Here is a 26,666-nt window from a genome sequence, read left to right on the forward strand (position 1 = left end):
TAAAATAAAATTAAATTATTTAAAATAAGCCATTTTTATGACTTTCTCTGACACATTCTTTCCAAAAATGAAGAAATTTTTGTAGAACCATCAAATTAAAAATTTTACTTTATTGAAAAATAAAATTAAATATTCATCCAAAAGGAAATTTTGATGTCACAAAGCACCAATTTACTCAATCTCATAATTTTCTTCACATCGTGATAAATTTGTTGAATATAAGCCCATATTTTTTTCTGCTGTATGATAGTCAAAAAATTTTTCTCTCTCTTTCTTTTACTTTAATAGCCATCCTTTTTTTCTAGCAATCAATTTCTCCAATGTGATAAAATAAAATAAAATAAATTAAAATAAGACATTTTTGTGACTTTCTCAAAAACATTTCTTTTGAAAAAAAATAGAAATAGATAACTTTTGTAAAAACATCAAGTTAATAAATTTACTTTATTAAAAACTAAATATACTCTCCTAAAGTATAATATTGATGCCTTAAAAAACTAAATATTTAATTTCATATCTTTTTTCATATGATGACAAATTTTCTGAATATAAACCCATATTTTTTCTGATGTATTGGCATTCAAAGAACTCTTTCCTTTACTTTAACATATATCCTTTTGCTCTAGCAATCAATTTCTCTAATGGGATAAAATAATCTTATCCGAAACTTGAACTTATTCATTATGTTTGTTTTAACTTTTTTATTCAAGTAATTCAATTTTCATAAAAATTTAGATTTGCTCAAAATATTAAAAAAATTCTTGCACATAGGGATTGATTTTTTATCAATGAAGGAGCTCGTATTTTTTTGTACCTGTGGTGCACCTTTTCATGCTCTTCTTTTTTAAAGAAAATACTTTTTATTTTTATGGTGATTAATCTTCTTTGGTATCGAATATTTCTGTCTTTTTTTCTCTTCCCCTCTGAGGTGATTCATCAAAACTCTTTTGAAGTTAATTTTTATCAACCGTAAATAAATTAATGGAATATTACATAAATGTATTTCTTATCCTACATCTTATATGTTTTGTAACAAGCGTTATTTAATTTTTCTTCCTTATGATTTCGTTTTTGTTAATTAAAATGATTTTTTCAATTAATAAAAACTAAGAATTTTTTTATTACTGTAACAACATCCATCTGCAAATAATGGTTTTTCATAAATCACAAACAAAATTGTTAATAATCCAATTAGAGCGAAAATAAATCTATTAACTTTTATCTATTAGTTTTTTAAACTCTATTATTTTTTATTATTGTTACTGTTATTCTTAATATAAATTCATTATGCTGAAATTATTTCTGTTACCTTTAACCTTTCGCTTACGGATGCTACAACACGGGGATCAAAATGTTGGTGCAACATGGTATGCAAAGGGTTAATATCAATTCATTATGTTTAAATTGTTGAATTGACAAATGAAAAAAATATTTAGTTATATTACTAAATTTCTCCTTAAAAGTATTAAAGCACTCTACGTTTTTTATACTTAAATTAATTAGTTTAGGACCCACGAGGAACTTTTTTAACGGCGTGTATTGAAATACTTCTTCTTCTCTTCGGAAAATGGCGGAAGTATTTCTCGAAAGTTACCCTGTGGGTACCTGTAAACTTATAGTTTGTCTAAAATAAGAACTCCCTAGCCACTCGTCTGGACCCGTAGCGGTGACTATAGTAACGAGGCTTAACTATTTGAAGTAGGGGTGTGGGGTTCAGGTTTTGTCTCATGGGCGAGAGAAAGGGAACATTTTTCTTCGGTCTATTGTGTTAGCCCTAGAGTGAAGAGAAGCTACTGTTTGTCTACGATAGGTACTCTGTCCGCCATTCGTCTGGAGGGGTGGCGGGGACTATGGTAACGAGGTATGATTATTTCAAGTAGGGGTGCGGGGTCCCTCTTTAAGACTGGTTTCGGTGGGAAAAAAGGAGACTTCTTTCTTCGATCTATTGTATTAGCCCTAGAGTTAAGAGAAATGAGCATTCGCGCCTGAAACATCGTTTAGAGCGTGTGATTCCTTTTTTTTTTATCTTTTCTCTTTTTCAAAAGCTTCTGTTTTAGAAAAAAAATTTAAAAAATTTATATGTATGTATGGAATTTGTATGGAAATTGTATAAAATTGTTTAAAGCAGCTCAATGTTTTATTAATAAATAACTCATCTATAAATTTGTCATCATAGTAAATTGGTTATTAAGAAAAAAATAAATTTGCTAATAAAAACTGTTTTTAATAAATAGTGAAAAAAAACTGTCTACAGGTTACAATAAAATATGAATAAGAAAACATAATTTAAGCAAAAAAAACTTCAGATAATTTCAGATGGTTTGATGGGTGCTGATAAAAATCATCGTTGATAATTTTAGATTTCATCCTAGTTGCGGTCACTTGCTTTCAGTTTCAAATAAATAAATAAATAAAATATTTAAAAATTAATAATCAAAACAAAGATATTTAATATTTCTCCGGCACAGATAACGTGAACTATTTTTATTTTCAGCAAAAGTTTTATCTCCTTTTAAAATCAGAGTTATTAAGCTTAAGCTCTTCACTTTTTCCAGAAAATTCAAGCAATAAAAGAAATTAACTGCTTTAAAAAATGTGCAAGTTTAGAAATTAAACCATCTAACAATCAATGAACATTCATAATGAATATTGTAAAATTAAAAAGTAATATTAAAAAAACCTGTACTACCCTTAATGTCAGAATTTGTTCACTTTTTTTCCTTTGTATTTAAAAAATAACAACTGATTGAATCGAGAGAATTATTTTAAGTAAGAAAGAAATATTCATGCGAATCTTAAAAAAGTTCTTGAATCAGATTAAATAAGTCTCCTACTGGTGGCTGAGTCAGCCAATCTGGTATACTCCCCATAAAAGCTATCATCGAAGGCGAAAGAAAAGGAGACCTTTTCATCGAAGCCACCCTCCCTAAAATGCTCTCTTCTTGTTTCCATAGCACCAGACTGCCGCAGACTTTGTGGCGGACAGAGTACCTATCGTAGACAAACAGTACACTCCCTGAAATGCGTTATTCTTGTTTTCATAACAGCAGACGGCTTCAGACTTTGCGGCGGGAAGAGTTCTCACCGTAGACATAAGTCACGGATGTAAGGAACATCACCAACGCCGCAGACCCGTTCATAAGGTAGGCCACATTCACACAAGACACAACAGAGATTAACACATCCATGCTCCAAGCGGGATCTGAATCGCAACCATTGGCTTCGCAGTCAGGCACGCTGATCACTCAGCCACTTGGACGGCAGGACGTGTGAGATGAAAAACTTGTTTTTATGCAAAACAGTGAAATAAAGAAAATTTTGATAACAAATCATAACATAAAGTGTGTTAAATAGAAATTTCGATTACGAATCACCATATTAGAATAAAAAAAATTAACAGAAAAAGTACCTTAAAGAAGAACAGAAAGTTCATGTTAAAGATGACCAGAACTTTCATTCTATGACATATAACTTAAATTACTAGTATTTTTTTCTCAAAAGAGCTATTATTAGTTTTTGCATATACGCTACAATTTAAGACGTGGAAAAATTTGCATGTGTTTCTCCTATTATAAGGAATAATTCTAAATAATTAGCCAAAAATTTGGGCGATTTTATTACTTTTTAAAAATCATCTCAAAATAAAGTACCAAGTTATTTTATTAAATATTTTTTTAATAATTTTAGCAGGGATCAAAACATTTCTTTAATAAAAGTGTGTTTAATTTTTGTTTGTGTTTAGATAAAAATTTGTGTTTTGTTTTTTAAAACTCAAATTTTATTTTATTGCTCATTAAGTTATTCCACCGTAAATTTTGTACTGAAGAATAGAATATAAGAATACTGAATGAAATAGAAAATGAAGTAGACTATACATGAAATATGTATACTCTACGAACTAAAATACACCCGAAATAGTCAGGTTCGTCAGTTTTGTAACCAATGATATAATTGTGACAGTGTGGTTATCACTGCGGACAAACTACGTTTGCCTCTCTGACAAACTGGTACCCATTGATCTAAAGATAACTAAGCATTGAACATGTTACAAAATCGAATATAAGAAAAGAGACTTTGCTTTAAAAGTAGCGTAAAGAATATGCATACTTCTGAATTGATTGCAAGAAAACAGACTAGAATGCTTTACATGAAATGTGCACAACGCTCATCTTTCAGAATAGAATAAAGGAAAGTAGACATAAAATGCTTTACATGAATCTGAAGATAAATAAGAATTGAACATGCAACAGAATAGAATATACCTGTAAGAAAAGATAATTGATCATGAAACAGAATAGAATATAAGGAAAGAGACTTGAATGCTTTATAAGTAGTGTAAAGATTAAAAAGAAACAAACTAGAAGGCTTTACATGAAATGTACACAATATGCATGTTTCAGAAGAGAATAAGAAGAAAGTAGACTAAAATCTTTTACATGGAATGTGTGGAATATCCATGCTTCAGAATAGAATATAAAAAAAAGACTAGAATGCTTTATGTAGAATTTGTAGAATATACAGGCTTCAGAATAGAATATGAGAATAATTCCAGAATATTCTATTCCATATTTATAGATATTCTGTTCTGCCAAAATATCAGAAGGAAAAAAAATAATTTCTGTCTAAACTTGCGAATTCCCAAGAATAGATCTGGAAATAATCTTGTTAATAAAAGTATGGCGTAAAACAGAATTTTGTTTACGAATAAATGGATTGATGATGCCTTTAAGTAATCTTAGACTTAGCCTTTGCCAGATTTAAGAACCTAATTTCGTGAGGTGAAAGCATCGATAGAAGAACACGTGACCGAAAAGATGATTGTGGCAATGTTATCCTCAACTGATAGCAGGGCAAAGTAATCCCATTGCTTACTATTAACTTAACGGGGGAGTTTTCTCCTTGGAATTATTAAAAAGTTAGTCAAGAAATAGCGTGTGTTGTAAGCAAATCGAAACCAATTACCGAATTTTCGTTTATTTTATGGAATTTTAAGAACTTAAGTCCGGATCTATAATTAATGTATGTCAGTTTAATGTTATTGCAGCAGTTTAGTTAAGATGGTTTTCTATTTTAAAGCCATTTGACTTAGAATTATGCCTCTTGGACATGGAAACAGAAAAGATATATTAAAAATAATATATTTTATGTAACTAAACAGGTTTGTTAAAATAATAGATTATTTTTAAAGGTATATTCTTGTAGATCCATTGTTTCCAAGCTATTTCTAGAATAAAAATAGGAAGTTCGTTAATAAACGAAAATTTAAATTTTACCTCAAGATAAAAAGCTTGCATTAATGGAATAAAAATTTAACACATATGTGTTAGGGAAATAATTAAATTATTATTTGAAATAAATGTAATGCAGTAAAAATTTACTTATTAGTGAATAACTGAATAATTATTTATTTTTCCACGATCATACAGTGCGAAAAATTCCGAATCAAATTACGGTTTCAAAAAAAATTGCCCGAATGCAACATTATGTAATATCTATTTTACCGTGAAATCTATTTTTACTGTAAAAATTATAACATAATTTTTACAGTAATATTTATTTAATCACAGTGATTCATTGATTTTACAGTAAATATTACTGTTTAAAAATTAAAGAATTTCACATTTTTTTTCTGCCTAAAATCTTGCGGTAAGAATAGATTTTACGATAAAACGTGCTGACAACCTGAGTACCGGGATTGATCTGGAATTTTTTACAATGTATGCTATTTTCATTGTGTCAAGCATATTTTTGATTCCTTAGCTTTATTAGTTATTGTTGCCCTTTCTATCTTTTTATTGATAATTTACTCTGTTCCGGTAACAGCTGTTCCGGGACACCGATTCACTCCAATGATTTCTTTTTCTCTTATTTTACATTTCTTTCCGTAATTGCATCAAACACTGTTTCTAACACTATCTGGATGTATGTAAAGTAATGTATGTAAATTTGGATGTAAGTAAGTTTAGTTTACTATAACCGTTTTCCATTTCCATGCATTGCAGGAAATCAAATTTTCAGACATTATCTCATGATATAGAATTTCTTATTTAGCACATTTTTAATACTTTTTTTCATTATGTTGTATTAACATAGATCAAAATAAGTGAAAAATATTATATTTAGTATTCCAATAATTTATGGTTATAAAACACAGCATGTAACACCGTTGTCTTTCTCTGCGTTAAAGGTAAAATCTTCCAACCACGGCTCATTTCCAAACAATACTTTTTTTTTCTAATTTGAACACATTTGCAGTAATTTATATCTAAGAGATACAGTTATTCTTCATTGAAATTTCCTTTATTTACAAAAACATTGCTTAATTTTTGACTATCAATGAAAAAGATTTCGAACTACTATTTCGGATTTTATATTTTAATATAAATATACGATTTCGATAATCTAAAAGGTATTTTTAGTACTATTAGAATGTTTTTTACAATTAAAAAATAAACTAAGCTAAACTCAGTGGCGCGACAGTTCAAGAGGGCAAAGGCCTACTGCGACCATCTCAGTTTTCTTAACCTTGGGCTCTGGCGTGCAGGAGCAGATGTTCCGGTCAGGTGGTCAGCCGAAAGCGGAACCCCCTAGTGTTTAGTTCCCAAGCATGCTTGGTACTCATTTATCGACCCACTGAAGGGATGAAAGGCTGAGTCAACCTTGCCCGGCCCGCGGATCGAACCAGGGACCTGTGCCACGACAGCGCGAAGCGCTACCGCTCAGCCACCGGGTGTCAAACTTAAAAAATACCAAAATATAATTTTGTTTATAATTTGAGTGTCAGTAAAAAAATACAGAGAAATCAATGTCCCATCTGCATCTAACAATAACTCTGACCCTTTTAGATTTTAGTGCTAATTCTTAAATCTTATTAAGATCTTAAATCTTATTAAGATTAAATCTTATTATCAATTTATTTTCACCATTTCAAAGAATTTTACGTTATGACAGTTTTCGGATTTTTTTATGAAAATAACCGAAATTGTTTATTTGCTCTGCAGATCCAGCAGCCGTAACAACAGTAACAAGGAGTGCAGCTCTTGGTGAAGGGGAAGACGCATCTTTTGAATGTGCAGCCATTGGGAATCCCATGCGAAGCGATGTCATTAAATGGCGACGTGAAGGATTTGACATGGGTCACAGGACACAAGAAAAACTAGAATGGGGACGAGCTTATCTTGTAGTACTTAACGTGTCCAGACAAGATGCAGGTGTTTTCGAATGTGCTGCTTATAATGGAATTGGGACAGAATCTGTGGCGAAAGCTCAATTGATTGTTAAGTGTAAGCTTTATAATTTTTATATGAGTCTACCTACATGTTGATTTAATTAAAGCTAACAACTATACAAATATAATATTTTCTTCGCTATTAATAGCATTTTCTAAACACGTTTTTCACTTATATGCGCTTGCTTACATATTAATACAATGAATAAATAGTTGTATAATTGTTAATAAACATATTTATGCAATCAAAGTGAAAAAAAAAGGTTAACTTCGTGCTAGAGTTGAACCCGCTGGCAAAACTTGTGCAAGATGGTGGCGTGAGCCTCAGATTTATTTTGATCTCCCAGTCAGAAATATTATTAAGGCTTTCTACATTGCTTTAGAAAACCTCCTTTCGTATTACAAGGTTATTACAACACCCAAAATCATTAAAATGCGAGTCTCTTTAAAAACTTTTTTAAAATACGAAACATTTAGCTTAAAGCTTTAGAAACTATTTCTTTCTTTCTTTCTTTATTTATTTTTTATTTTTTTTTTGTAGAATCCTTTTTTTTTCTTCCTTAAATGAGTATCTGGGCTCAATAGCTCAATGCAAAAGACTTCGTTTCCTCCCACCTCTCTTTCCCTAATTTGTTTAAATTTTTCGAACACCAGTTTAAAGAGGTTTTTTTCTAAAATTGCACTTTCTCAAGCTTTCGATCGTTTTAAACTTTTTCCTATAATAGTTTTCCTGTAATAATTTTCCTACCAACTTCATTTTACTCACACTGCGTTCAATCCATTTTTTTTTTCAAATTTAATTTTAAATGTCAATTTTTTTTAATAATATAAAGATGATTGAAATCAAAAATATTTTTGATTTAAAATTTACAGATTCCGAATTTTTCTTTTTTTACAATTAATAAATTACACGCTAATGAATTTTCATATAATTTCTTTCAGTACACTTAGCTTTGTAGTATTAAACATTCCTTTGATTTAAATCTTTTGAAACTACTAAGTGCAGCATTAAAATACAATTATTATAATAAGCTAAGAAGACAAATTCGGTGATGCTGCAAAACATTACAAAAGATTCTACAAGTGAATAAGGCTAAACAACTTGAAAAAAGCCCAATTGGTGTCCCAGATACAGATATACAATAGTTTTGTGTTTATGCAGAACTTTCATTAAATACCCGGACAGAAAGTAAAACCGGGAAGCACAGAAATGCAGAAAAAAATGCAAACAAGTTATAACAAGGGAAAATAAGCGTTTGACAAATTGGTAAGGGAAATTAGCTTAAGCAAGATAGTCAAGTAATAATAATTTAGTCAATGACTTTCCTAGCACTCCATTATTTTCACATCTACAATTTTTTTAAAAATTTCTGCATTGTAGAGCACTTATGGTTCTCACTCTACCCCCTCTTTCTTATTTCCTTTCTTTTTTGCCTATTTTGTACAAGTTTGTTCCCCGCTCCTATTTTACCATTCTGTAACTTGTGTGTAATTATCTTTTGCATCTCTGCGTTTCCTTCTTTCAGTTTCCTAGTAGCCCTTAGGAAAATTTGCCATAGGTTTGTCATAAAAAAATGCCATAGGATATTCCTATGGGGTTTTGCCTGTGGAAAAATTTTGCCATACACTTTTGCCATACATGTATAGCAAAATTTTACCATACGTATATGGCAAAAGTGTATGGCAAAATTTTACCATAGGCAAAACCCCATAGGAATATCCTATGGCATTTTTTATATGGCAAATTTTTGCCATTAAACTAAGATGTGCTACAGCTTAGTTTTATACGTATATACGTATGGCAAATATTGCCATACGTATATGGCAAAATTTTGCCATAGGCCAAACCCCATAGGAATATGCTATGACATTTTTTTATATGGCAAATTTTTGCCATACGTATATTGCAAAAGTGTATGGCAAAATTTTGCCATAGGCAAAACCCCATAGGAATATCCTATGGCATTTTTTTATATGGCAAATTTTTGCCATAAAACTAAGATGTGCTACAGCTTATGACGAAATATTTTTCCATAGGCTATGGTACACCTTCGCCATACAGCTATGGCAACATTTCTCGTTGATATTTTACCATACATCAAAAAATAGTTACTTACAAGAATCTTTCGCAGTAGATATTAAAAATGCAAAACTTAATAATTGTAGAATAAATATATATCCAGAAAGCTTTTTTTTAAAGTTTCTTTGATAAACTTCCCCTGTTTCACTTAAAGAATCCTTTCTGAATGCTGTTCTTATTCAAAGAAATTTTAAACGGTTAGTACTAACCGTTAGAAAATGGGTCCGGTGGTCGGAGTGAGTGGGGAAAATATTGGTTAATGCTGATTAGGAACAAAATATATTGAGTACAGGCAACCAATATTTGTTAAAACTGTAAAAAACAAGAAAATAGAAAGTGGGTCTGGAGGTCGCAGCGAGTATAAAAAACGTTAATTTGATTGATTGGCATCATAATTAGTTAGATAAGCGTCAGCAGATATTAGAAGAATCTAAAAGAAAGCGAATTTAAATAATGGTGGGAGCGAGTATGAAAATTTTTTAAATTTTGATATGTGATACTAAACTTAAAATTAAACAGACTACTAAAACAATAAAATACTATGAAAACTCAAAAGATAAAGAGTGGGGTTGGTGGTCGAAGTGAAATTAGCTTAAAATTGACCAAACGGGACAAAAGTCGAATATGTAACGGTGCAACCAGTGGTGGCATGTGAACAAAATTTTATCTATAAAAAAGAGATGGTATTAGACTATGAAAAGCTAAGAATAGAAAACAGGCTAAATTAGTTGATCCCCTACTAGTGAGGAATATAAAACTCAGAAAATTTATATTGGGTTGTGTTAAGCACAGTTAGAAAAGAGAACGCAATATAGAAACATTGGTAAATACAAAATATGCTTAAGACATGATTAAAATTGGTAAAATTAATAAATGCTCTTGACACTTGGTCAGGGATAGTAAATAAAAATTAATTGGGTATAGGGAATCGCTATGACGAAAAAGTTGTAAACTTAAGGAAAGGATAAATTGTTAAAAACATTTTTGGTAACAGCAGCAGATGATATGGCCAGTGACTGTCCAGTTGAAGATATTGAAGCAAAATAATTGTCAACCAGTAATCCAGCAAATCTAGTTAAGTGATGACCCTAAGCTATGTATAAATATGTAACAGAACATTGTACAAGTATATGTGGATACTTAAGAAATATTAGTTGTAAGATAGTAAAACGCAGAAGCATGATAAAAAACAACTTAATGGCAAGCAAAAATTTAACACAAAATAAAAATATAAAGCCTTAACATATGTAAGAAAATGTAAAAAAGCATTGCAAGAACCTAAGTGGAATTAAAATCAAAATCTAATGAGAATGTAAACACTGACTTTGATATTGATATATGTGACAGCGATAAAATGAAACTGTCGCGGAACAAGTTAAAAGAATTAAAAAATTTTAATAATTAAAGAAATGATGGATCTGGCTTGATGATAAGAACTTAACTGCGTTTTTCATCATGAAGATTGTTTACAAATTGCTATGGGGAATAGAACACCATCAATAATGGAAAAGTGATGTGACTTTAAAAATTTATATAAAATCAGAGGGAGGGGATAAAATAAAAAGAAAGATGTTGTTTGATCAGAAACAGTTGGGAGAAAGAAATATAAAAATTTTAGATAAAAATATAAATAGCAAGATATTAATTAAAGTGTACAAAGTCAGCTTTAACAAATAGCAAAATTTAACATAGCGAAAACCTATACCCAATCGCGACATATTTTGAAAAGATACGGATAATAAAAGTACCAGACAGCCGGAAATTGAAAACTTAATAAAATCAGATAGATAATCGCATATGCGTTTGCAATACAATGTTTTAGACCAAGAATGAGATCGAAAAAATATTAAAATAAGTAGCCAAAGTTAGCGAAAGATTCCATTAGTAGCGGAATACACGTTAATATGGTGGTGTGATACTCTAAGCCTAAATCAATGGAACATCGGATTTCGAACACTCAAAAATGGAAAAATTGGCCACCCGGAGGCCGGAAAAGACTCACCAGGAATACCTTGTGGGATAGCATGTTGAATTTAATTAACTTCGGGGTGAAAAAATGGATATTTCCTTCTTTTAGAAGATATTTTTGAGGACTCCATAGAAGATGTTGTTTCGTTGGTGGGAATCTAGATCAGCTTTTCCCTATGGTATACAGCCATACAAATCTTTATGGTTACCATTGGCCTATGGTATACTGCCATACAAATTTTTATGGTTACCATTGGCCTATGGTATACTGCCATACAAATTTTTATGGTTGCCATAGGAGAATGGTGACGTACCATATAAATGCCATACATGTCTCTATGGTTACCATTGGCCTATGGTATCTTGCCATACGAATTTCTATGGTTGCCATTAGGACTGGGCGATATTAGAAATTATATATCGTGATATATCGTCAGTTTTGCATCGCGATATAACGATGTATCGCGATATAGTATTATTTAATTTCATTTACTTGTAACGCACAAAAAGTCAGATTTCTATCAAGACTTCATACGCATATTGATTTAAATCAATTTATAAATTTGAAAATATATATGTTTTGCTAAAGAAAGATATTAAATAAATTGACTAAGATGAACAAATCTTACTTAAAATATTTATTGAAAAAATGTGTGTAGATACAGAATGAAATATTTGCACTTCTTTATCGTTTATAAGGTATAAGCAGTCTTAATTTAAGTTAACCCCTAAAACACCCTTAATGAAAAAAAATATTATTATTAAACAAAAGCTGATTTTAAAATTTCAAAATATATTTTAATTAACATAAAAGTTAGATTGACTAAAAGCCGAAGTTTAAAATTAAAAATGTTCGAATTTTAAACTAAAAAGTAAACATAAGATTTGTAATAATTTCTTAAAATTTTCGTTCTCTGAAAGATTTCTCAGTTTATAAAGATATCTAGCTGAAGGAATTTTATAAAGATATCTAGCTGAAATTATTGAAAGAAAATTTAAAAAATTAAAAAAGAAGTTTGTTAAGAAATTCATTATACACTTAAAACAAAGTGTTAAAAATATTTTTTTTTTTAAAAAAAGAAACTTTTTTTAACAAATCAATATTTGCTTGTACTATTATGCGTAAATAATTACAGAATTATTAAGTTCGATCGTAATGTTCAAATTCTTAATGAAGAAGTAAACACAAGTTTTGTTATATTTTCTAAAAATGATCACGCAAATAACAAAAGATTTCTTAGTTTAAAAATAAATAAAAGTCAAATTTATCAATATATTTACCTAACAGCATAGGAACAAAAATTAAAAAATAAGTTCGTTAAAAAATTATTTGTATGCTTAAAACAAAGAGCTAAATAAATTTTAGAAAAAAAAATGCTTCTTAAACACTATTTTTATTATTATTTCATATAAATAATTAAATTAAATTAAATAATGACCGAATTATGAACGAAAAACAAAGTAAGGCAAAGTTTCCTAATTAAATTCTTAAAAATAAAAACAAAAGAATTGTGATATTCGGTAATATATTTAGCTAATTAACTAATAATATAAAACGAAAATTAAAAAAAAATAATGATTTTACTCTCTAATAAAACGAAGTAGTAATTGATAAAAAAAAAAGAAATGAATAAAATTCGCAAACTTTTCAAATTCTTTTGAACAAATAAAGTTTATTGACTTATGCCAAAAAAATAAGTTTTGTTTTAACTTTATTTCTAAAAATAAAAACAACTCAAGATTTATAAATTTAAAATCAGTAATAGAAGCCCATTAAATTATTAGAAGTTTTATCCGATAGGTTTTTAATAAATTAAAAGAAAGTAAAAAAATAACCTAACAAATTTATTTACTTTGTAATTTAATTCCTTATGGGTGCCTTAAATTAGATTTCCGATAATTTTCACATTTAAAAATATAAAAAAAGTTTTGTCAGAAAATAAATAAAAAACTAACCTAATTAATGAAGAAACTTTTCTTTATAAATTCTTTTCAATAATAGATTGCGTTCAGAACAAGGTTACGACGGCGATCACAAAGTTAATCCCATTGAAAATAATCTACAAGAAACGATTTCAAATCGCGAAGGTGCGAAAACGAACATGTGATATAACGATATAAGGTCTCAAAAGTGATTCTGATTCTACCGCTCATCAGTCAAGGCCGTCTCAACATAACGAAACAATATCGTCTTCCACAGCACGAGTTGGCATCGGAACGTAAGAGAAAGTCCTTGCGTGTATCCCTATATCGTTATATCGTCTTCTTCACTCGACGGCTTAAATCAGATTTCTGATGCATCGCTTGGAATGAAAGTTGCTGTATCGGTTTGCCGATGTAGGCTTTAAATCGATATGTCGCGATATATCGATTTATAGCCCAGTCCTAGTTGCCATAGACTTACGGGGTTGTGCCATACAAGTCTCTATAGTAACCATAGGCGTATGGTATCTTGCCATACAAATTTCTATGGTAGCCATAGGTTGCCATAGATTACCATAGGTTCTCTATGGCAAATTTTCCTAAGGGAGACGATAATGAATGTTCTCACCATAGTTTTAATACTATAGTATATGTGTGTTTCTGATATTATTTAAGCCATTTATTCTGATGTAATTCTTTATTGAAATTTTTAGTGATGCCTATATTTTTAATTTTGAAATAGATTATCAGCAAACATTATACAAGTCAATTTATTGTGAAACGAAAACTAAACACTTTTTTTTAACATTTCCTTTATTATACATAACATTTGTGTATTTATCGCTATCTGTAAGGTTGTAAAAATTCAACATTTTTATCAAATCATACAGTATAAAATCTTAATTTTTAAATGGAAGTTTATTAACAAATTTTATGTTTTCTTTAAATTATGTGAAAATTAATTAAAATATTAGGTTTGAAAATTTTGTTTATTACTTATAATTCAATTAGTCTATTTATTTTGTTTATCTTAAACATGATTTTTTAATTAAAAAGTTATTCCAGAACTGTGAGAAAAAAGAGTTTTACAAAGTATAAAGTTACAAGAATAGCAGTTTTAAAAATCTGGAATAATTTTGTCTTACTTTATCTGGTTTTAATTAAGAAAAAAGCTTAGACGCAGTAAAATAAAATAAAACTAATTGATTTATTAATAGTAAAAACACAACAAAAATTTATATTTTTGGGAAACAAAAATTTGAAATCGAAACAGTGACAGTAAAATTTATAAGTGTTTAATAATAAAATAAAAAACATGCAATTAGTCTAAAATAAGTAATTTATCTAAAACAATTAGTGTAAGCAATTTGTCTTTGTCTAAAGCATGCCACAATTATTCTGCAAATGACCCACCGGTAATTTTATATCATAATCTTGAACCACTTTACTGAGAAAAACTCGTAGCTGATAAATTGCGCTAAATATAAAATGCGTAAAACTTAAGAGAATATAGTTAAAATCATAAATTAAATTTTATTAAAAAAACTAGAATTCTCTATTTAAAAATGCTCATACATTTCATAAAAGTTTTAAATTGAAGTAGTTTCTCCGAGGCAATTCATAAATTCTAAACCAATAATTTTATTTCATTTCACAGTACACATTTTCAAATTTTAGTATTCAAACGGAGGGAGCATAACAAAGATTTGAAACTGATTAGAAAATAGGATGTTTCAACAAAAATGCGCAGTAAAATAAATTCAAGCAATCCTATCCTTATTAAATAATTTTAATTGGAAAACGTCCTTCCTTCAATATTTCATTCATTAAATGATGCAAGCATAATCATCGTTCTTGTCATATTTGTACAGAAATGAACAAAAACATAAAAGAGGTACTAAATTATATCCGTTCACAATTCAGATCTACTGTACACTGTTAGTAGATTTGATTGAGTATCCACCATTCAAAATAGACTGTACACTGTTAGAATTTCCATTCTAAAACTATGGTAAAATAACAGGTAGCAGTCTACCGTAAAATTTACGGTAAAGAACATTTTTTTTACGTTTACGGTTTTTGAGAAATTTACAGCTAACATAGTTTCAAAACTGTAAAAAAGGAATTTAACTGGACATCAGAGATATTGCAGCAGCTTTATGGTGATGCCATTTATAGGTGAATGAGAATAACGTATTCAAATTGTCTTACACTGGGGAGTGCAGAAAATCGAAAACTCTTCATGTGTTGAAAGAAATGGAGGAAGTACTGTGGTGGTCAACGATGTCACTCGAGCACCCGTTCTATGGGTCATGAGATTGAAAAATCAGTTCTCTCTGCTATAATAATATGTACCCATCCTCAAACAACTAATTTGTTACAACCGTCGTTGAACAGCCGACCCGATTTTTGGGATTACGACTACTAATGTTCAACTTCGTTGCCTTGTATTTTCGAACCCAATCCAGAAGACAAGGCAACTCCTGGATAGAGTATTGGGAGAAATTTGCCTTCGTGGAGGACTTTTTGATGGAGCTAATCCGAATTTGCGTTACATGGAGAGGAAGACCACGAGAACCTCCTACTGTTAGCCTGATGGCAAGGAGACTCTAACCCATGATCCGCCTACCACTAAGGATTCTTCACGTCAGCACTGTGGTCGGTGCAAGCCGGATGCGAAATTCGTATCTACCAGCCATCGCCGGGATCGAACCACGGTTCACCTCATTGGAAGGCGAACGTTCTATTCCCTGAGCCATCGCGGCTCTCAAACAACTAATTGGCTTTATTAGATGGAGCTAGTTGCTGCGATAAAATTCAGGTTATTTAACCGTAATAGTTTCGCGCAGTTGACAGTTTGAGAACTATGCCTATTTGACTGTTTTGTTTGAATAAAGTAAAATAACAATTAAATTAATTGTTGTTAACCATTTTTTTCTGTAAAATTTGTAACAGTGTATCATCTAACCGTTAAAGTGTTGCTAAGAGGTGCAGGGCATCGTGATGATGTGAAACTGAATCCTCATTAAGTATTATAGTTCATGCTTTTAAACAATCATTTCTGCCTTGGCATCTTACATCTTATATAAATAAAAAAACTCCCTGATAGGATCTATACCACACAAATTTTTACGCGGCGGTAATACAAAAATCTAATTTTCTTAAGTAAATAATTTATATTTTCTTTAATTATTGCTCAATTCATTTGAGATTCGATAAGCTTTGTCGAACATTAGGCTTACACGACATAATATCTATCATCCTAACTTTATGTCACTTAAAGTCGGCGTTAAATTTCAAATATTGACATACTAATGAGAGTATGTTCAAATGCTAATCATCCCCTGCCATTAAAATAGTTACAGTTTATAATCCTTGTACAAAGAGATAGTGGATCACGTTGTACCAGTATTAATCTAGCTTACATTAATACCATCAAACTATCACACCGAAGATCTAAACGATGGCCAAATGTAATTATGTAATAAATGCTTTGTGGTAGAGGTTCTCTTTATCCTAATGTCTGTTCTTTTTGGCCTATTTCCAGAATGTGCAAAAATAATCATTAATTTTAATTTTAAAATACGAAAATATAAAAATGGTTATTTCGAATTATTAAATGTTGCTATTTGTGGTAAATAGGTAAGTTATAATTAGTTAAAAACAATGAAACATTAATTGCAGTAACTATTAGTGAATCACTTTATCTTCAATGAAAACATTAACCATCTATAAACATTAACCATCTACAAAGCATTAATATTTCTTTTTATGTGCTTTAATAGTTAAAAATACATTACTATTCAATGTGAAATACTATTTATAAAGACAAGTGTTTTTTTCTAGGTTTAGTTCAAATAAATGGAGAAAGTAATGATATATAAAAAAGAATTATCCTTAGCTTTTAGAAAAGTTTATAAATAAGAATTATAATAATTGGGCATTAGTCGCATCTAAACTAAAATAAAATTAATTTATTTGGTGATAGGAAAAATATTTTTAGCTATAACGATTTACTAAATATAATATCTACCTTTCAAATAGCCTCCTGAAATTGATTTCTGATTGAAATGAATAAATTTATCTCTGATACATTATTATTATATTTTTAGGAATGGAAAACCAGATTTAAACTGCTATTCTTAAATTTAGCATTGTCTTTATTTTTCTGTACATACTTTCAATTCCTATTTCAATTAATCCTAAAATATTTTACGGCCCATTGAAATGTATTTCTGATTATCGAGCACAGTTGTTATTGTTTTAACTATTTTTCTATAAGCAACGAAAGTTATTTTTGTATTGTATTAACACTATTTATTTCGAGAAAATATATACGTTTATTTATAATGCGTTTAAACTCCAAGTATAATTTTAAAGAAAGGTACCTGTGGAAGAAGTGATGATTAAATAATTAATTTATAATGAATATTTGATAACATTTTCAAACAGTGTGTCAAAAGATAGCGTTTTAACTATTTAACAATACCCACAGAGAAATTAAATTTCTATATTAACTATGTCTAGTCAGAAATATACAATTATAAATCTTGTTCCAGTAAACCCGATATCTATCTTCCTAACCTCCTCTACAAAATGGTTTCTAAAATAAATGAAACAGCCTTCCAGGCGTGATACAATAAATTTAATTTAAAAGCTGAATTTTGATAAAGCCAGACTGTCTATATTAGAACATTAACTTTATTTTCGTACACATATATAGTTTAGTCTTGCACTCCATAAATAACTTTTCATTTGAGATAAACATTATGCAAAACCTCAAAACATATTTTTTTAAATTACCTTCAATAAGAAGTTTCTGTAACAATTACCTAATAGCGAAGATATATTTATTAGACAGAAAACACATTGAAACAGATAGCCTTAAATCCAATACTTTAAATATGAATGATTTTAATTAAGTAATAAATATTGTATCTCATACAGCAAATATATTTTTAAAACATTTATAAATTAACAGAAGATATCTATTTATTAGCCACACGAAAAGAACAATTCTTGTAAAATTCATATACAGTATGAAAATAAAATTTCTGGTAAAATTTCTGTATTTTTTTTTAACAAAACAAAATATACAGTATTTTAACAATTCACTTGGTAATTGTTTCACTCATTTGATAACAGTTTACCAGAAATTCTGGTAGTTAAAATTATAGTTCTTTTAACCTGCAGTAAAAATATAAAACAGAAAAGTAAATTTAACCGAATAAATGATTTTTATACCATGCTTTACACTGTTAGAATTTTTTTTTTGTTGAACATTATGTAAAAATCTATCTGTCTTTCCAATTAGCCATAAAGTTTACTGTAATTTTTTTTTTACCTTTATGGTTTTAAAACCGTTAACAACTAGTAAGGTTATAAAACCATAAATACGAAACTATACGGTTTGTTAACCATTTAAAACTAGCATGGATTTAAAATCTTAATACAGGAATTTAAAAGTATATAAAAGCCAGGCTTTTCGTTAGGTAATGTGCATTGGAGAGTGCAGGAAATAAATTGAGGAGTGCTGAACACTGGAAACTCTTCATGTGTTGAAGAGAAAGGCGAAATTATTGTGGCGTCAACGCTGAGGCTCGAACCCCAGTTCTGTCAGTCATGAGGCTGACAGATCAGTCCTCTTGACTATAACATGTACGTAGTTGCAGGAAACTAAATGGCTTAATTAATTGGTCTTAATTGGTGCGATAAAATTCTGGTTGTTTAACCGTATGAAATGAAAACAGTTGATAAACGGTTTTCATACAGTTAACAGTTGGATTACCATCTCATTTATTGCTAATTGACTGTTTTGTAGTGGGAAAAAATTAAATAAATTGTTATTTAGCCATTTTTCTCTAGAAATTTCTAACAGTGCATGATTTCATGTTAGAGTTTCCAAATTTTACCTAAGTTACCAAATTTTAAATTATGATACAAAACCATATTTTATTATAAATTTTACCAAAATTATTACCTTAGTTCGTCTACAAAAATGAAACGAGCTTTTTGATGCTCTTATAAAGCCAGCATCAAGGTAAATTTTACCATATTCTTGTAGCTTTGATCACACTTTTACTCATTGTAGGTATTACTAGATAATCCCATTAATTGCCTTTTTTAATCAGCATGATTCCTTTGATTTTACGGAAATTGGTATGGTATATCAGATTTTTTGCTCCATAGCATGTTGCGGAAGAAATAAATTTTTCAGTGAAAAGTACCGAACTTCCGAAATGTCGGTATTGTAATTTGATACGGAATTTCTTACCGTGTAAGGTATCAGGATAAAACTACTTAATTTTACCTCATTTTCCAAATCACACATAATAAAACCACATTTTATTGTATATTACTACCAATATGCAAACCAAATCTTCATTAAAGATTGAAAAAAGTCTTTTGGTGCTCTATAGAGCGAGGAAATCTGTAAATTTTGCAATATTTCGGTAGTGTTGATCATAGTCTTTTTCTAAATGTCTATTCCATATCTATATTGCCCTATCTATTTGAGAGTACCCATATTCAACAAAGTGTCTTAAAAATAGTAATTTGACAACACTGTAAAATATGGTTACTCATGAAACTTATTTCGTTTTTGACGAGATCATTTTCTAGTATATGCCCCGAGGAAACATTTAATCAAAGTGACGAAATAACTATCTTAACTTAATATATATATATATATATATATATATATATATATATATATATATATATATATATATATATATATATATATATATATATATATATATATATATATATATATATATATATATATATATATATATATATATATATATATATATATATATATATATATATATATATATATATATATATATATATATATATATATATATATATATATATATATAACTAATAACTTCTCCGAGGAAACGATTTTTTTTAAAAATTAAAGAAATATTTTGTAACTCTATTTTTTTTAAAGAAAAAAAAACACCTCGTACTACCTAATCTAGTTAACTTTTCAAATAATCAGTTAAATGTAGGCATTTTGTGGGTGGAGCAACACAACAAGGACTGATTGAACAGAGAGATAGATTACACCCATGCCCGAAGCGTGATTCTAACTCCTGTCCAGCTCCTTGACCATCATACAAACGGTCAGCTTAATTCCATTTAATTTTCAATTGTCTAGTATTAATTCTAGTTTCGTCATTCTAGTCAATAATCTTCCACAATGCGCAACGTTGATATTTCGAGTTGAGGAAGCATTTTTGTCACAGAAGTTCGTATTTCGTCGCAAACCACATTATTTTACGACGAAATGATTCTCAAAATTAACAAAATACTGATCAAGGATTGCTGAATCGTCAAAAGTAAGAGTTTTCTTTCTGAGAGTGCATTAATGACAATTTTTATGTAATGCCTATCCCATATAATATAGTAAACATATTTATTAATCATTTTTCAGTTAAACCTGAAATCTATCTTCCAAAACGTCTCCAGAAAGTTGCTTCTGAAAGAGGTGAAACTTCTCTTCTTCGATGTATGGCAGTCGGTGCACCAATGGTCAGATTTTCTTGGTCCAACGAGACTGGCATCAACATCACTGAATCACCGTCTGGTAATAAATATTCGACGAGAACATCCCAGATCGATGCGGTCACATGGGAGAGTGTTCTCTATGTAAACAATGTGAACGAAGAGGACTTTGGACGATACACATGCAGGGGCACGAATGAAATGGGAAGCGATTATTTACACGTCATCCTGAAGAGTCGAGGTGAGTTGTCTTATAGCTGAGTTCATTAAATATGGCTGCCAATGGATAATAAAGTAGCTATCATCAGATATTTATAGGCCTGTGAGTTGGGGATGTTAGTTGAATTAAATATTTCTGCATAGATACTTGTCGTAACAGACTTGATTAATGCGATTATCTGATGTAATCCATCATTTGTCAGGTTGTAATGACTTAAATTCATATTAGAATGTTTGCATATCTAGTGTTTAATATATAATCTTAAAGCGATATTATGCCTAGTGTTTTCGAAAGAAATAATAATGAAATTTTATAAATATTGATATTCAGGCAAAAGACTACTCTCACCATTATACAAAAAATATTTTTAAATTAAAAACTAATTAAATTTTTATATGAACAATATTATTAAACTGTACATTAATCAAATTCAACACAGTGATATTTAGGCATAAAATTTTTATCTCCTATGAGCAAAGATGTTTTTAATTAAAAGCTGAAACTAATTAAAATGCATTGAAGATTTTGCAAGAAATATTTGTCAACATTCTTTTATACATTTGTAAATATAAGTTTCAAACTCTACAAAAAAATCACATATTTATAAGATGTCTTTCTTTTTAAAAACTATAGAGATAATTGAAGTAAGAAAAGCTGTACTAATGGGATTTTTAGCAAAAGTCATAAACTAAGTAAGAGACTCAATGAAGTGTTGATTTGAAACAATTCCCTCAGAATTTTTCCCCAAAATTTATAATTATTTCAATTAATAGAGCCTTTGATACTAAGTTGAACCATTTTACAGCGAAAAATGCTATTTCATAAATACTTTTAATGTTGAATGTATGCATGGTGACAAAATTTGAATAACTTATAAATGCTTTTTTTTTTCAAAATTTTTTGGGTACAAGTTACAAATATTAAAGTTCCCATTCACCGAAGAACCTATTTTAATGAGTTATTACATGCGCTATTATAATTCATTACTTAAATATTATAATTAAATCTTTAACTGAGATTTCTGCCTCTATATTCGCCACTCAAGTTTCTTTACCGATTAATGTTCCAGTTTAATTTTTACCCGAATGCAAAGTTATTTAAATAATAAAGGGATAAAACAACTTAGATAAGACTCTGAAAATATTTTTTTTATTTTGTAAAATCTGAAACAAATTAATAAACTATAATATTCTAATATTTTATGTAATTTTATCTTTCATTAATGTCTTTATCAATCTTCACTGTAAAATATTTCGGATCAAATTACGATAAAAAGCATCGGCACACACAGTGTCGCTACTTTATACCATAAAATTCATTTTTAAAACATGCTAAATGGCAAAAAATCTGATATACCGTAATTTCAACAGTAATAATTACAGTAAAATCACTGATTCACTCTGATTAAATAAATATTATCGTAATAAATTACGGTATAATATTTTACGGTGAAAATGGATTTTACAGTAAAATGGAATTTATGTATAAAGCACCCAAAGTGCCGGTACTTTACACTGTGAATTGATCTGGAATTTTTTACAATGTTGTCTGGAGTTTCAAGAATTTTCTAATGGGAGTCGAGATTCCCGAAAAGCTTTTATTTTATTAAAGATAAAATATTTAAACGAATCGTTGTTAATAATTTTAATTTTAAATGATAAATTAATTTTAAATTTTACATAGATTTATGTGGAACGACCCGTGTCTACTTTAGTTGTTAATATTATGCTATATTTTCTTCTACTTACGTTTAGGTGTGATATATTACTTTTCACAAATTCTACCTTGGAAAAATTTAAAAACTTTTTTTAAGACAATGATGAAATTGTGTGCTTAAAATGTATTCGTATTAAACAACATTCAAGTTGACGTAACTTGTATGAAACAATAAGCATAAAGGTTTATTCCTAAGTTGTATTTGTATTTTTGAACCAATAAATAATGAGTAGGTAAATAATCAATAATAAGTAAATCAAAAATATGTATAATGTTAAATTAAATAAATTGATAGTAAATAAGTTATAAATGTGTTATAAAGTACATAATACTAATAAATAATTAAAAAGTGGAAAATAATTAATACCAACTTCTTAAGTATGCAAGTAATAAATTGATTAAATATATTCTAATATTTTGCTATTAGTATTCGAAGCAACATTACTGTTAAAAATGAATCCAGTATTAGTTTAATCAATAATTGTCTGCGGAATATCAATTTATGATTTCACAATATACGCAATTTTCCTTCTTCCTAAAATCTTGAAATATTGTTATCTTCAGTATAGGCTTGCTTCTTCAGGAAATCTTTCTCAAACAATGTCAATTGCAGTCATTTCGAAAAATAAGAATTCTGAAAAAAAAAAAAAAAATCTTGAAAATTCAGTTTTTTTTTCAGCGACGTATCTGGAGTTGTCAAACCAATTGGGGAAAACTGTGCGAAAGAAACGTGACATCTGACAAATGAATGTACACAGCAACTTTGGACAAGTCGTAGATTTACTTGTCAAATCCCATGGTACCTTATCCTGCGGACTTTTATACTTTGTCGCTTTTAAAGCCACCTTATGTCCCAACGCATATAACCCTCTTTTTTTTAAAAGAAGAAATAGTTTCTTCTTAAACGGATATATTGATCGCATTCTGTAGAATAGAAGGATTTCAAACGGATAAGGAAGCATATAAATCGTTATTGTTAATGAAAACTAAAATTTATTATATTTGTATTAGTATTCAAATGCTCAAAATTTTTGTTTCAAATAAATGGTTTTAAAGATGGGATTTATATATCTTAAGGTAAGCATCGCATCATTTATGTCCTTCGGTGGACTGGTCTCAAGACACTTGTATATCACCGTAGCCAAGCATCACTGCGCACAGAAAGTGAGGGGATGGATCATCATTTTGATTAGCCTGCGAATGAACCTAGAGTGCGTGGTATCAGTCTTCGTTAAACTGTTCTACCGTATAAAACTCGATTTCACGGGCAACGGCTTTCGAAAGGGAGTGGGCATCTCCTCTGCAGAGGATCAAAAGACAAAGGATCAGGAGGGATGTCTTCGGACTATCTTCCCGGATGCTTCCTGGACAGTCGGCAGTAGTCCATTGAAATGTGCAGTTCTAATTTGACGTAAACAAAGTACTGCTACAACTATCGCGTTGTTTAGAAAATTTCCAAGACCAGTACTTTTATTCGGAGAATATTTACCAGTCACACGTTGAAGCATTTAATAAACAACCACCTTCGATGACTTTATTGTCTTGTTTATTCAATTTAAATTTGAAAGGAAAAATACTTTTTTCGACGAGATTTAAATTCAAATCAGTTATGATCTTTAAAAAATTATAAGAATTGTCAAAACTTTGACACCGAAAATACCCTGCACTTTTGCGCGATTACAGATTTTTGAATCGACCATTATTTCAACTGTTTATTTCAAAATACATACTGTTAGTTTTTGCAGCCTGCAAATGCAGAATTATAGGCAATTTCCTATAAAAATCAAAGAAAATCTGGCCACAGAAGCAATCACCATGTGATCAAGAGATTGTTGCCTTGATTTTTCAAAGCACTAAAAAACAAACACGTTTCTGAATAACCGCGGAATAAAGTTGTACAAGTTCTAATCAAAGGAGGGAACGAAAACTCAAACTGAAATTACAAACAACTTTCGCTCCTGACTTTTCCGCAGGATGTTGAGTTCGCAATAAACTGGAAGTTTTTTTTCTTCCTCTAACATCTTACACTTCAAACGTTCACCGATTTTTATTTGATGTTGTAGTCCCCATGCTTCATATACCAGAAACCAATTCAGAACAGGGGAGGTCTGCATATTGCGCTGCATATAATTTGAAATCAAAACCTAGCCCACTTTCAGAGTTTAGACATTTATAATAATAAGAATATTATTTTATAACCATCGTTGAACAGCTGACCCAGTGTTTGGGTTTACGACTACTATTGTTCAACTCCGAAACCTTGTACTTTTGAACCCAATCCAGAAGACAAGGAAATTCCTGGATCAAGTATAGGGAGAAATTTGCCTTTATAGAGGACTTTTTGATGGAATTAATCAGCCTTTGCGTTACACGGAGAGGAAGATGACGAGATCTTCCTACGGCTAGCCTGACAACAAAGGGACTCTAACCCGTGATCAGTCTACTACTGAGGATATTTTACGTCAGCACTGTGGTCGGTGAGAGTCTGGTGCGAAATTTGAATCGACCAGAATCGAATATATTGTATTGAATCGAATATTGTATTGGATATATTGTATTGAATCGAATATATATATATATATATATATATATATATATATATATATATATATATATATATATATACAGAGAGTGTGTATCAGGCAAAAGTATGCCAATGCACAGTTTGGAAATCAGTGATAAGACGATTTGTGCATGAGAAGTCTTTTTTATTATTATTATTATTCATGGAACACGGGCGACAGTGAATAAAACCTCGAATTCTAATTTACGAGCTTAATTCCTTTTTAGAAATTCATTTTTACACTTGCACATTCATCATCTGCACAATTACCATTTTATTAAAATTTCCCTATGTGTAAGTAAGACGTTTTTCCAATTATTTTTGAATGAAAGTAACAATTTCATCAATAAATACTGTATGGGTAAGTAACAATAAGTATCAATAAATATTCTATGGATGGCCATAATAATATATAGGTTTTAATTTTTATAGATAGAAAGTACATTAATATTATAAATTTTACTAATTAAAACGAGACTAATTACTTAATTAGAACCGAGACTTAGACTTAATTAGAAACGAGAAAAATTATTAAATTATAACGAGATGTTTTTGTATATTTTTCTTAATTTCTCAATGTCTTAAAATTATTTTTTATTACTTTAAAAAATAAGTAAAATCTCTTATACATTAAAAAATTTTACAGACTAGCCACTTTCTTAGTCGACCATCTTGGTCAATTTTCAAAATTATCTTGAACAAAATATAAACTTTAATGACAACCAAGCCAAAGGAGGGGCACAACTGTTTGTAATATTCTAATTCTTCAACCTCTCCTCCAATTCTAACAACTCATTAATCAAATCTTTTTTTCACCATTTAACTGCTGCCAGTGCAGAAGTACTTTGATTTCAGTTTTCGTTTGCTTTCAGTTTGATTCGATAGAATCAATAAATCAGTAAATTGGCGAGTTATTGAACTCGAGAAAAAATTGCTGAATAATGGGACGGATTATGGAATAAAAGTAGAAATTTGTAAAATAAATTAATTTGTAAAGGAAGTTTATTTTGTAAATAGATACATAGGTTTGTAAAGACGTGAATATTAAAAATAAATTAATGAACCTTTTATCTTTTAATGGCAGTCAACGTCTATGTTTCTATTTTTTTCGACCATTTACTTCGATGATGTTCTGGAAGTCGCGATGGCTCAGGGGATAGTTAACTCACCTCCGTGACTCAGGATTGAACTCCAATGAAGGCTAGTCGATTCAAATTTTTGTTCTACTATGTACAGACCACAATATTGACGAATAATATCCTCCAGTATTAAATGAATCATGGATTGGAGTACCTATGGCATAGGACAAACCATAAGAGGTTTTTGTGGTTTCAATCTCCGTGTAACGGAAATGAAAGATAGTTTCATCAATATTATAAGCAGTGTTTTATGTTAATATTTTAAAAAAAAAGAAAATTTTTAGATTTACTTTAGATTTATTTTTAGAGGACAA

General features: G+C 29.5%; 1 protein-coding gene across 1 annotated transcript in view; it reads left to right on the forward strand.

The window, feature by feature from the left end:
- The window catches only part of LOC107441037 (nephrin), a 353,729-nt gene that overhangs the window by 274,677 nt on the left and 52,386 nt on the right, over positions 1-26,666 (forward strand). Inside the window, exons 15-16 of the mRNA XM_043050259.3 lie at positions 7,002-7,283; positions 20,644-20,955. Of these exons, the coding sequence (XP_042906193.1) occupies positions 7,002-7,283; positions 20,644-20,955 (594 nt within the window). The remainder of the gene's footprint in view (positions 1-7,001; positions 7,284-20,643; positions 20,956-26,666) is intronic.

This window comes from Parasteatoda tepidariorum, chromosome 8 (genome assembly GCF_982258835.1).
Source record: "Parasteatoda tepidariorum strain Cologne lab strain chromosome 8, Ptep-v5.0, whole genome shotgun sequence".
In the NCBI taxonomy this organism is placed as follows: domain Eukaryota; kingdom Metazoa; phylum Arthropoda; class Arachnida; order Araneae; family Theridiidae; genus Parasteatoda; species Parasteatoda tepidariorum.